At 36.2% G+C, this 14423-nt stretch overlaps 1 protein-coding gene across 2 annotated transcripts in view; it reads left to right on the forward strand.

Moving 5' to 3' along the window:
* Window positions 1-14423, forward strand: part of UNC13C (unc-13 homolog C) — a 133749-nt gene that overhangs the window by 74133 nt on the left and 45193 nt on the right. For both annotated transcript variants that reach the window (XM_027736886.2, XM_027736887.2), the window contains exons 17-18: window positions 1461-1594; window positions 7355-7440. In XM_027736886.2, the coding sequence (XP_027592687.1) occupies window positions 1461-1594; window positions 7355-7440 (220 nt within the window). The remainder of the gene's footprint in view (window positions 1-1460; window positions 1595-7354; window positions 7441-14423) is intronic.

Consider the following 14423-nt stretch of genomic DNA (forward strand, 5'->3'; position numbering starts at 1 on the left):
CATTCACAGTCATGAAAAGCTCTCTGAGCCATGTCACTCACTGCAAGTTGTTTTCTGTGAAATATAGTTTTTGTATAAGATGCTGAGATAAATGTGAAGTGGCTTTGTCCTCTACAACTGCCTTTCAGTTGGTTTGATTTAAACATGCACAAAACTCTGAGAAAAAGATGTTATATCAGACATAAATCTTTGATATAGAAACAAGGCCTTCTAATAAAAAAATATAATGTACACCAATGAAAGCCCTTGTGAGTGATGTTAATGCTCCAATGTTCATTTCTGTTTTGAAAAGCACTCTCCTTAACATGTGTTTTTCATTGCCAGTGACACCAGGCCCATCCTCCCTTGTACCTGAGCTTTATCTCAGTTGCTTTAGACATTTGAAGTGGTACCATTTGTAGTGCAACTGAGTATGTAGCTGTGTGATTAATGACACTTTTCTAAAATATTCCACAGTGGCCACAGAAACAATTTCAATTAAGTGCAGTTGAAATTCCCTTTCTGCCATTTTAAATGCCGTTAATAGATAAAAGTTAATTGAGGTTAAAATTACATTTAATTAATTTGCCATGACACTGATACAATGTTATGTCTATTCAAAAAGATACAGGATCCATTGAAGTGGTCATATATGGACTAGGAATATGTTTAAATTTGCAGGATCACAGGCATATGTTCTTTCTGACTTACTAGCTGAGACCCCTTTCTATCTCAGACAGCTGTGTAGAAGAGGCAGAAATTATGTGTGTATGTATGTGTGTATCCATACAGAGCTAGAAATATTTATTTTCATCTTTGGGTCTCTGCAGTGAAGTTATTTATTGGACATTAATAAGGAATCTGACCCTTCTGTCAAGCAAAGAAGTGCAAAATACTTTGTTTATGAAATTGTAGGCTAAGAATTCATAAATGAAAACTGTAGGTGCAAAAATCTAGCTGTAAGTGCACATTTCAATTAAACTAAAAAATACAAAATTCTCAATAAAATAAAGGGCAATTTAACTGCTTCTGCATTTAGACCATACAGCATAGCAGCTGTTAGGCTGAATATTCTCAGTGTATAATTCAAAACAAAACAAAGCATTGATTTGTTTGGTCTTTATTGTGTAGAGTATAAGTTCTGCCTCAGCAGAAAATTTTACCTGCACTCTGTTTCAGCACAACAAAGAATTTAAGAATGTACTTAATTAAAGTGTAGACATACACCAAAAATAAAGCCTTTATTGATCTTCTTTGCTGATGTGACAGTCTTTGCACTGTCTATGTTTTTTGATATTTGTCCACAGCCAAGTACAGTACTTCATAAAATCTACTCTGAGTTGGATAACCAATCTTTTTCTAAAATTTCTGAAGATTCTTAGCATGTCACACTTCCTGGCCAAGTAACAGTCTGTAGATGAAAATCCATAATATTTTTTCTAATTGCTCTAGTAAAAATATATTCAATCTTGTTTTAACAGAGTAAGAAACAAGAAGTTCCTAAAGAAGAACAGGGACCAACAACAAAGAATTTGGATTTCTGGGCACAGCTTATTACTCTGATGGTCACCATTATAGATGAAGATAAAACAGCATATACACCAGTCTTGAACCAGTAAGTAATTAATTCCCCATGAAAAATTAAGAATCATGGATTTATTAAAATAAGGACAGGAAATACACTTGAATCAGTACTTGTAATTTTAAATAGAATCTAACTAGAGGGTTTTATGCAGGATATAACATTGGCACAGTTTGATAAAAACTTAGTGCTCTGATAATGGAAAGAGAATCTTCTGTTTTGGGAACACTAAAGACAGGTGGTATATGAACCATCCCAAAAAGTTGAGTAGCAAAATACTATGCAAGAGAACAAGATGGATAGAAGGGAAAGTTCAGTAAAAAGGTGTGATGGCATTAATGTTATTATAGTATCTTTATGCACATAGTGTTCAAATCATGCTGAGAGTCTTTTAGGTATGAGTTTTAGGGATTTATTTGTAACAGAATAATGAAGTTCACAAAAAGAACCTCTCCAAATTTACAATTGGCTAGGGAGAAAACCTAGCCACACTGACTTGAAAATTTATAAAATAGAGAGCAATATCCTAGAGATGGAAGCTGACTACTCAGAATTGACAGTGTAACAGATGAGGGAGGTACAATCAATAACCAAGACAAGTCAAATAACTTAAGGTTGATGCAGTAGTAGAAAAGAGAGAGCCAATCAATAAATATAGAAGGAGGAGACAGAGTGCTGGGTTTGAACACAAAATATATAGGAGTGCAGAAGAACATGTTTCACATCTTACAGCTGCAGAAACTGGCGTAGCACTAATTGAAATGCAACGTGATGAGGCCCCAGGGAAATGTTTTAGCTCCTTTAGCTCTTCAGAGCTATTTTACAGAGAGACAGAAAATCTGGGCAGTCTGGCTGTAATGACTTATGCAAAAGTTAAAATTGAAACCTACAGCTGTATTATGACAGAACAAGTAATAGAGGTGTCTGTGGTTGCATTTAGCTGAATGGTCTGAAGGGGAGCAGGAATAAGCCTGTTTCTTTCAGCCAGGATAGGGTAAATACTGAAGGCACTCTGCACATTGAGATGTGTTTATTTGTTGATAAAAGATACCATACTATTTATGGACTTGAAATATAATCAACAAAGAAACCTCCTGGAAGATATTTATTTGCCTTCTGATTTTTACAACTTAGTGTGAAGTTCCTCCATTATTTTTTTGTCTGACAACTGTGTAACAAATGCACTTATCATAAACCATGTAACTGAAACAAATACACACATGCATTTCATTTCAGTCTCTTCATTGAAATTAAACAAGTGTAATTGGGGGTTAATTATCTTAAAAAGTTGTTCTGGCTATATTTTTATACAAATGCGAGGGAGAAAGTAAAGGGATAAATAACAGAGTTCTAAGGGGATTAGTAGGCTCCCTAAAGTACAGCTGAGTGATTGTGTAAGATGTGAAAAGAGAATCAGGAGTGGACGGAATTGGGACAGTTTAAGGGAGAGAGCTGGTGTCTCTGACTTCTCTCCCATTTTCACTGTTGTTTTGTAAGTGGAAGACTGAGCACAGGGAATAACATGTCTTTGAGAAGTAGGAAACATGAAGAGCAAAAGATGAAGAGGCTGTGAGGGGAAAAAAATTGCAAAACTATTCAGTTGCTTTGGATACCTTTTTTTAAAAAAAAGCTTCTCCTAAAACAAAAGCAGCTTGTAAAAACTATCGAGAACAAATGACAGCCTCTTCCTCTTTGCTTACCCCAGAAAAGAAAATAGATTAAAATGAATGAAAAGGAAATATAAGCTGAATACTTAAGAATATTGCAAAACTATGATTCCTTATCAGGAATACATGACCATGGAGTGTCTCAGTGGAATATTCAGACCTACATCCATTTGAAATCTATTTTAGAAATGAGGTAACTGAAGATCCTCAGGAGACCTCCAAGCATTCTGATAGGAGTTTTCACAATTTTATAATGTTGCTCAGAATTCTTTTCCTCAACCATTTTTGGAAACCCTATTTTTATATCTACCTTAGAGGCAAAAATTATGCTGTGATACAGTAGTTTGAACTGTATCAGATTATGAATCCAAATGAAACATGACATGATTGCCTCAGCAAGCACTGCAGCCACTGACAGACCAGATCAGACCATCCAGTGGGAGTATGGGAGGAAGCTGCAGTTCTTATATGACATAAGAAACTCGACAGGTTTGAGGGGAAAAACATGGTCTGGTGTTTAAAGTGTGAAATTCTCATTCAAGTAGTTGAACAATGTAAAATGTGTTTGAAATCTGATTCGCAAGCAAATCTACGGCCTCCTGTTACTTGTAAATACACATTGTACAGGCTGTGAGACAGAATGAATTGCTATCAAAATAAAAGAGTTATTTTAATAAAAGGAACAACAAATCAAAAACAAAATCTTCACCTGAAATATGCTTGTGCATTTTGAAAGCAAAATCTAAACTTTGTGCCTCTGCACATATTTTTTTTTCTTGCATATATACTCAGAATAGTCAAGGTGTTATTGTAGCACAAATTTAAGAAACAAGACAGCTCTAGTGGGACTTTTCAGTTTGTTCTTTACTGATCCTTAGATCTTTGCAGTGTAAGGATCTGTTTTCTCTGTGATCACACTGTGTTCCACACACTCCCTCCCCATTCCACAGTATGGAAAGTGCTGGCTGGTGAAATCTGTGGGAGCAGATTTCCTCATGCTTCAGGAGCCAGGATGTTTGCTAAATCTGTGAAGTTAAGGATAGTAACTTGTATTGCAGAACAGCAACCTGTGAGTCAGTGAGTTATGAAAGGTATGTCAGTGGGGAAAAAATTATGGAAAGAAGATCAAAAAAGTCAGGGTACACTGTATCAAGAATTGGGCTGTGTCAGGCTAACTCTAGAATGTTTCTTTGATGGTGGAGAGTGTATCTGATGTGCTTTGTGACTTGATTCAGTGATATTTTCCATTATCAGTTACACTTTATTCTGTGGAAACATATAAATATCAATTCTTTCATTGAACTTGTGAAAATTATCCTGCAAAACAAAGCTGTGCTCTGGTTTTTCACAACATACACTGTCATTTGCTCATGTAGTACTGAAAGACCAGATTAGTTATACTATTAGTTTTGTAGTGCAAAGTATCTGTCTTACGTGTTATGTTTTCTTCAAGAAAAGGAATGTTACTTTTTAAAAAATGAAAACTTTGGCTAGGTGGAGAATAGAGCACAAAAAGTAAGAATAAATTAACTATTTGCTCATAGTTTAAGTAGAATACATATTTTCCAAAATCAGATAGAACTTTTGTCTTAAGGGTTAGTGAAGCAGTGACTATGGCCAGCACTCCACAGATGGTGTAATCTAACCTCTTGCTGCAAGCACAGCACAAAAATGAATGTATTCACCCACAGGACCGATGAGATTTAGTACCTGGATGAGATTGAACCATCCAAGTATGGAATATGAGCTATTCTGAGAATGTGCCTTTGAGGTTCAGGGACTTTGATATTCTCAAAATGTAGCAGACTGAAGATCTGACAGCACAAATTAAGAAAAAGCATTTTTAATTGTCATGATAGGATTTTCTTATTTCAGGGTTTAACTGGAGACATGCAGCACTACCTGGGATAAATGCTTTGGGGGTTTATTTATGTTTTGCTTATACATTGATTCTTTTCATTTTCATTTGAGTTCAATTTCACTCCATTGATCTGTGGTTTTATATATAGCCCTTTGTTAGAACTAGCCAGTGAGAACAGTTTTCACTAAATTTTTACTTAATTAAAATCAATAAAGAGAAGACATCCACAAGTGGCTGCCTTTTACATGCAGTTTAGTCTTTTTGGAAATACATGAATATCATCATGTAGGGGCAACCTAACTGTTCTAGATAAACTGAGATTTTATGGTATTGTTCTAAGAATGACATAGAAATTGGGGGAATTACAGCCTATGGAACAAATAACAATATCAAGAGCAAAAAAGAATAACTAACAGAGCACTGTTCTGGTCATCCTTTTTCTTTGCTGAGAAATGTAATAATACGTGGCTTACAAAGATTAGAAAATGCAATTTGTAGAGTTTGGCATGAGAAATTTCTCTGATATTTTGCTGCTTAGGGACCAAATCCTGAAATAGTTGGCAAAAGACAAGTCTATCGATTTTAGACTTTGTCTAAGTGAAGTCAGGTAGGATGAATCCAGGACACTGTGTTGAACTACAGCAATTTATACAACACAGATAATTGAAGTTTGTGTGTGTGCGTGCATGTGTTTTCACAAATTAAAATGCATACACATATGTATCCCACTAATCAAAAAACTGCATTTTTATCAGACCCAGCCTTGCTTAATGGCCAGCTTTGCATTAGGGTCAAAAGGCAATGTCAATGTTAAATCAGCTGTCAAATACTTCCTCAGAGTAACACTGCCAAAGTTCGAGTCTGGTGCTAAGAGAGCACTCAGACTGGACTGAAGGTTAAGAAATTAAGGCAGCTGAGATGTATTTCAGCTTTTGAGCAGCAATTAATTTTGTGTTAACAGAATTAATACAGAGTTCTTTAGTTGAGCAGCCATTAGCACAAAGAAGGCTCAGTGAACTGCGATAGCAATTGCCTCCTATTAAAGTGACTGAGCTAATGAGCTGTTTAAGGACTTTTTCTTTGCGGATACTATCAGGGTCAAATATGTGCCTAGAAAGTATACATTAATTAGATCATACTGCTACCAGTATAAAGTTGCACATAATTCTCACTCTTTCTTTGTCAGCAAGAGCTTTAAAAATTCTTACACTTTTACAAAAATTTATTACAGAATATTTTCTGAATCTCATTAGTGCTTTAATAAAAGCACTACTTTGGATCAAATTCTCTGCTCGTGTAAAACGGTGTAATAAAGTCAAGACAAAAGTCACAGAGTGTATTTTCTCATGAATATGAGAATTTCCTTACTTCATGTGTTCCCAGTGAGCTGTGAGTGTAAAACAACTGCTTTAACACTCAGAGGTTCTGTGGTGTACTTTCTGCTCTTCAGCTGCATGACCTGGTGTGGTCTGCTTCTGAGAACATCCCACACCTGCATTAAGAACGGCTCTTTTTTTTCAAGACAAATAACTCTTCTTTAAAATGTGACATAAAACATAGTGTCTATCACGTAAATGTCAGCTTTTTCTCATAGCTAACAGTGAAGATGGTAACTGAAAGGTTAAAACTTCTTCATAGAATAAGGAGCAGATGGGACCTATGAAAAAGTTGTGGAAAAAATATTCAATTGATACCTGCAGAACGTGTCTAAAAGGGACTGTTTCTCTAAGATGACATGAAGCATAAAACCAAAACTAAAATTCTGAATTAAAATCTGCATTTCACTACCTGTTATATTCTTTAGTGCTTTATCCATACTTCAAGTTGGAAGTCTTCAGACAGTGAATTGGATTCAACTAGTAAAAACCATTATAGCTTCACAGGCAGCTTCACTCTTTTCCAGTGTAATAAGGGAATTAAAGAAAAGCTGTAGCTGCTAAACATCTGAGCCAGCTGTATCAGATTTTTCATAAGCCATCTGATTTATCTGAAGTTGAGGAGTCATCTGCAAGATAGATGGATGGCTCTTGATTTAAAATGTCATGTGAGGGAATTTGTGCAACATTCGACTAATTACCTACCCAGGCCTCTGCACTGAAGAAGTTTGTATTTAAAGATTTTATGGTTTATATAATTGTACAAAATATAAAATACAGTAAGTGCATACTAGAGGAATTATTTTGTGGAAATATTTGCCTTTCTGCTGTGCAACTGTAAGCATAATTTCTAACAGCAGGTGAACTGATATTATGTGATTGATTGCAGGTTCCCTCAAGAGTTGAACATGGGGAAAATCAGTGCTGAAATCATGTGGACTCTGTTTGCCCAGGATATGAAATATGCTCTGGAAGGTAATTAGAACAAACTATTAGTTACACTAGAGAGCTCACTAAGACTGATTTCCACTGTAAGTGACACCTGGCATCAGATTTCTGCATGTGGTAAGAGCTTTGTGGAGTACTTGTTTAAGATGTTTCACAGATTAATGAAAAAGAAGTGCTGTAAAGGAAGGAAATCATTGCACTGTGAGTATATGTGGAAGAAGGAGACAAAAGAACTGTGACTTGAAATGCTATTTCTTATTACCTAGTTCTGACAAAAATTCTAAGTGTCCAAAGAACCACAAATATCCTTGCTGGAGAGCATTTTAGACACTCCATATTTTCTTACTAGCTGAAAATTGGTAACCCGGCTGTAAGAAACATTTACAGAATGAAATTATGGAGAAAGCACACACTATAATTAAATCTTTTTGTGCTCAAAAGGAGGTTGTATTCATTCTAGTTCCAACAGAATCAAATGCAGTTTCATTTTATCCCCTAGGATATTACTGTGGTTAACCATTGCTAAAATATATATTTTTTTCTGTATAGCAGATAGTCTTCAACTAATGGCTTCAAACCTATTCATTAAAATATGGTTACTGCAGAAAACCAAGTAAAAATACCTGCATGAAACTGTCATTGTCTTTAGTCAAGTCTGCTACTAATTACAGAGCAAGTCTGACAGGGTGAAAAAGAAGTATGAGGTTGGACTTAAAAAACAATGCAATTCAACAGACATAAAAGTTTAAACAAAATGAATACTTGAAGATCATTTCTGTATTATTTTGTCCAGAATGTCTTTGATAGTGGTGCTTTGATGGTATGGTAGATTTTTATGATGACAAAGAAAAACAGAAAAAAGATGAATTACTAGAATGTCTCTTGATGGAAAAACTATTTTGTTCATCTCCTGTTATGTTAGTTTATTTTGTTATGTTATTTGAATGTGGAACTTGCATACTAAACACAGCAGAGGAAAAAGACAGGAAGAAAGGAAGGAAGGTAATTATAATATGTAGAATGACAACAGAAGATGAGAAATCTAAAACACAAGTAGGAGAAGAGATGTTCAAACTAATGTTTGAAAGTTGTGTTCTGTAGTCATGTCAGAGTGAATCAAAAGCACAAGTCTGAGAAAGCTGATGTCAGGCAGGAGATTATCCTTTGAGAGTGATCAGTGAAGGCAAAAGCTTCCAAGAGCTGAGAAGCATGAAAACCAAATGAAAGCCACTGTTTTGGGTTAGAACATATTGCTGGTGAAACAACCTCCTATCTAGAGAACAGCTGCCAGAAAATTGCTGTTCAGCAACTCAGTGTTGGGACTGAATTTACATACAGTTAGCACAGATTCTTAAGAATTTCCAACAGCCACTACTTGCCATGGTTTCATAACCTTGACTGTGTAGCTTTAGTCTGCACACAGACATCCCTGAGCACCCCAACGCTCGTAGTGCTTTAGTCATTGAACTATAAACATTCTGTACTGCAACAAGATCATTCACAAAACATAATTCACTCTACTTGCTAAGTAGAGCATGCTGATCACTCAAAGGTGTCTTCAGATCAAGCCATGGTTTGTTTCTTGATTGTAAAGAATAGAACAGGAAGCTCTTGAGGAAGACTTAATTATGCAGTATATGAAGTGTGGGTGGTAGGGCTGAATCAGGACTTTAAAACAAATATTAATGTTAACATTAATCCTAATTCTGCAGAGAGTGATATAGAGAATTCATTAGAAGGCACTTGACTCTTTCTGTCTATTCCAAACCTATCCCCTAATATGGTCTCATCTCTGTGTTGCTGTGGATACTGTCTCTCTGAGTAGAGTAAATGCCATTCTTGTCATTAGAAATTCTAAGTAATTCCCAGAATCAATAGTGAAAAGGTTCCTGTGTATAAATAATAATTAATGAAAATTGAAATTAGCATAAAATATTATAAGTATACATAATTTCACTCTCAATCCTAAACAAGAACCTCAATAAATCTAGTCATAAAATATAGATCAGCATTCTGTTTCTCTTTCCAGCTCTGCTGGTTTTTAAATCATTGATTCTTCCCGTAGATAGATAACTCAGTTGTTAATGGCAATAAAACTTTTTGCTTTGAATTCCATAAGATTAGAAGCAAGTCCTTGAATATGGCCACAGTTGATTCTCCTGGTTTTAATGGAGTTCATTAAAATGCATTGCATTCTGCTCTGCCACTCTCGCCTTCCAAGTTATTAACATAGGCTACCATCTGTTCATACGTAGTGTCCAGGGCTGTGATTGCAATCTTTCCCTGATCCAATTTAGTATTAATCTCCTGAAGCAGCATATTTTGTGTTACAAAGTTGATTCCTTTCTGCATCCAATCAAGAAGCAATGAAGTAGTCCAACATTGTTTGCAAAAGGATTGCTCCTGTGATAAAAAAGATTAAATTAGCTCATCCAAGATACTGCTTCTGGTTTTACCCATCTAATATATTCTCAAATATACCCAGCCACACCCATCAGCTTAATTTCAGAAAATAAGCATGTCATATCTCCATTCTCTAACAGAAGACCAGTACTGGAGCATCCACTGTACATTACTTTTCCCCGAGTGTTCAGAGTGGCTGTTCAACCCCTCCCTGTGGAGCTGGATGCCTCCTATATCTTCCCAGGGGACGTGTGGAGCTGCAGCTGCTGCTGGGCAGAGTTGCTGCTCTCCAGCAGTGCTGCCACCTCCTCTGCAGTAGGACCCAGCAGCCCCGTGAGTCCGACACCAGCAGCATCACACCCTGCTGCCTTCTCTTCTCCCTTGCTCCTTGCCCAGGACAGTCCAGCTGGGAGGCTGCTGCTGTGACATGGAGAATGCAGAGGGGACAGCAGCTTCCACAGCAGTGGCTTTTGCTGGAGAAGAGCAAAGCAGCTGTGTGTCTCTGTGAATACCCAGGAAGAACACTGGCATGTGACAGGCTGCTGTCACTCTTTTGGTGAGGGAGGAAAGGACATCACAAAGCACAGTTCTCCACAGCTGCACTGTGCCAAGCTGACATGCCTTGGAAACAAAACTGTACTAAATTCTGATACCAAGTTCATAATTTCATTCTGGATTTTCTTCCAATTTAAGTTAATAAAAATGTTTAACCTTTTCATAGTGTTAAAAGTTTTAGGCAAACTGTAACAAATAAGAGTTCACACGACTTCTAATTTTTTTTTCTGATCTAAGGAGCTTGAGATTATTCTCATGTATAGATTTTGCATGGAGAAGGTATCACAGGCTTCTCTCTTTGAGAACTGACTTCATTAGATTTGGTCCCTTTAAGGTTTTTTTCTTCTTTACATGTTATTCATGAAGCATCAGTGGTTTGCATGACAGATTATACGCTGTTTTTTGGCATTCAGTTTACACAAACATAGCTGATCTTATAGGATGGTATTATTTTTGTACAGTCCAATCCCCCAATTATTCTGCATTTATCCTACAAAGAAATAAGAACAGAGAGAGAATTTCACCAGTAGTGCAAGTGATTTGTTACTGACTTCATATGGCAGCAAATCTTTTCCTTTACAAGTATGAAGATGCAAAGGATAAAAGATGATGAGAGAGTAATGAGCTGAAATTAGACACACAATTGCAAAGTATCTTTTTTTATTCTTTGTTCTCAGAAATGTCATTTTCAGATCTTTCCAATGTCCAACTTTTGAATAGGTCAGATCCAGTGTCTGAAGCTATCCAGTCTGTTGGAAGGAGAACATCCTAATTGCTGTTATTATGATAATCTAATTCCAGTAGTAGCCAGAAGTCAAGAGCAGAATCCAGCCAGAAATTAATTAGCTGCTGTGTAAATACAGCAATAGACAGTCTCAGTCCTGCAGAGCTGAGATTCTGAAGGCCTTATAAAAATAGAAGAGGAACAAGAAAGTCATTCCTCCATTTTATTCATTTAACGTAGGTTTGCTTTTAAAGTTTGCTGTTGTCCCCAGTGCATAAGCAGACACCATTTTCCTGTTTCTCTGGCAGATACTTCTTTCACTACAAAAACTGATAAAATGATTTGAAAGAGAAGAGGCAGGTCTGTGAGATGATGTTGAGCACAGAGACAGCATAGAAAAAAAGGCTGACACTGCCCAGAGAAAGGTCACGCCATTTGGTGGCAGATTTCATGTCTATTTTCACTCCAAATTTACAAAGTACCCCTTTGTGAATAGCATTTAGCCTTGGCTTAGAGGGAGGCTGCAGAGTAGGTTTGAGGAGGTGAGGCTGAGGTTTTGGAAAGGACAGGAAGGCAGCATCCACCAGAATGCAGGGTTTCATCGCTATCAAAATATGAAACCTTTTTCATTTAGTCAGACTCATCTCTGCACTGGCACACTTGAACAAATGTATTCCATCCTAGCTTTTTCAGAGACCTGAGGAATATGTAGTGTCATGGCAATTCAGAGTCTGTAAAGGCAAAGGCAAGGGGATTAAAACTTTTCTTTGGCAGACAGTAAGATAAAATGTTGACACGGAGGAAGAGGGGAGTTAGAAGTTTCTTTGGTCAGCATAACAGACAAGGATGTTAACAGCAGCAGCTGCACACTGCACATGCTGGGGAGCTGAGCTTTGCCAGTATGAGAATCCACACCTATCATGTGCAACACGGGGATCTCCAGGCTTGCCTATAAAGCACTGTAACCATACCAAATGGCACTATTTTGTTGGAGTTAATTAGACCCAGTAATTAAGACAGAGGAAGTGGATAGAACTGTTCCCAGGGGCTGAGTTAATACTTCTTCATGGCACCATATTGTGCTGTAGCAACATGTCATCTTTACTTGGAACTACCTCAGTGATCTCTAGTATGGCACAACCTTGCACTTGGGGAGGTGCCCACTATATCTATCATTTCCTTGTTCTCTAACCCATTTTCTTGGATTTTACATATTGAACCATAGCCAGAACAGTGAGTACTACTGCATTACAAGTCTACAGTAATCTTAGAGTTAAAACTTCTTTATGTCTGACTGTAGATCCTATCCAGGGAGGAAATATGACTCCATGGTTAAGGAATCAAGATCTACCCTGCCTTTCATAATTTATCCATGTTCTCTTAAAAAATGCCCTTGGTCTCCCTACACCCTGGTTTCCCATTGGCACAGCTTAATCACCATTTGAACAACTTAATCAGTTGTTCAAGGTACAATCCATTACCTTTGTGAAGCGTTCAAAGATATTTTTATGAAAATGTCGAAGCAAATGTAGAGAAAAGTTTGAATATGTAGAAATTTGTTATGAAAGACACAATATATATTTTAAAAGGAGAATTAGAGTGAGTTTTAGTAGTAAATTAGAAGTAAGTGTAACACAAAAAAGAGGTAATGACAGAATTTTTTCAGTTTTTGGTTTATTATATTTATCTTGACATGAAGAGCCCTTTCAGAAAGGCCAGTAGTATTTCACATTATCAAAATCAATGTAAATTATACATAATTGTCAATTAGTTGTGTTCTACTCTGTATTTCAGTTAATAACCAGTGACTTCTACTGCCTTTAGCAAAGTAGAAGAATCCTGGAATGTCTAGTAGAATGTAATGTTTCCTTCTTCTAAATCAGTTAGGAACTTTGTTTGAGTTTACATTTTTCTTCGTTATGCCCTGATCCACTATGTTACATGCAAACAGGGCCCTTAAGCTTATTTCAGTGGTACAGGGATTAAGTCAAGAGCACTGCAAGCACAATACTCACATTTAATAAGTCAACAGTATAGCACTGTAGGGAAGATGCGTTGGGATCAGGTACACTAAACATTAACTTCTACTTTTATCCAAAACATGTGAGTGTCATACAGGTGTGATGCTCCCACAGTGATGCAGAGGGAGGGATAACAATTCATTTTCAATCAATATCATGGCTTATAGTAGCTGTTCTCCTCTAGCCATACTCAGTTTGTGTCATACATACACCTCCCAATTATACGACTGAAAGTTTGGAAATCACGGGTTTTCTGAAACAGCAGTTCTGAAATAAATAGATAAAATATGCAGCTGGTAATCCCTAAACAATTCATAAGTAATTATTGCAAATAGTATGGAATTATGTTGCAATGGCTGAAAATAACAGCTGAGTTTTGATGTGAAAATTTGCAGTTAATCCAAACACAATTCCCATATGCTTAGTTTCAATCATTTCTGTTTTAATAAACTGTAGGGCAGTATGTATGGCAGTCAAACCAACTGGTTGTGATATAATTAATTTGCTGTACATCAATATTCTTTGTAATAGTTATTAATCCCCGCAACATTATCTATAAAGCCTGAAAACTGGAAAAGCTTTTTTGTTAGATATATATATTTATTTGTATCTAGTCAATTTGTTCATTTTTTTAAAGACTAATTTCCTTGTAGTTCTTCTTCATAAAGATTTGAAGTATACTTTAAAAGCATCTCATTAGAATCCTTTGAGCAGTTTGACTGTACATTGTTACAGAAAACAGTGGCTAAGAAACTGCTGTTAAAAAAAAAAAACCTCTGAGTTTTTGTACCCAAATAAGGAAAAATCAGAGTTGAACAAAATATCAAATTGATTATCTGAATATTTAACATGTTCATCTTTTATGAAGGTTGTTGGATTACCCTGTTTTCCTTTTTTAGCAACTAATACATATCAAAAATCACATGGAAACTCAGAGTGATGTTATTACCTCAAGGTTAAAAAGAAAAAATAATTCTGTATGAACAAAATTGTATTCCAGTTTGTTAAATGACATTATGTCTTTAATGTCATGTAGTTACTTCTGCTTAATAAGTTATCATTATGACTTTTATTTGTAGCTTTGAGAAAATCTTCTCAGCTTTCTTTATCAATTGCTGGGAAAATGAACAAGAAACCAAATGTGATTCCAAAGTACTGTTGCTTGGTCACAGGCCTGTGAGGAAAATACCTTGGGATACAGTCCTTCCTATTATGTCTCTTCATAGATTTTTCTCTAAAAGAACAGGTGCCTACAATTACATTATTTGCAAGATACAGCGTCACCAGGTCTGTAGCTGATATCATCA

Source organism: Pipra filicauda, unplaced genomic scaffold (assembly GCF_003945595.2).
Source record: "Pipra filicauda isolate LSUMZ 115617 unplaced genomic scaffold, ASM394559v2 scaffold7_size6619720_pilon, whole genome shotgun sequence".
Taxonomy (NCBI): Eukaryota; Metazoa; Chordata; class Aves; order Passeriformes; family Pipridae; genus Pipra; species Pipra filicauda.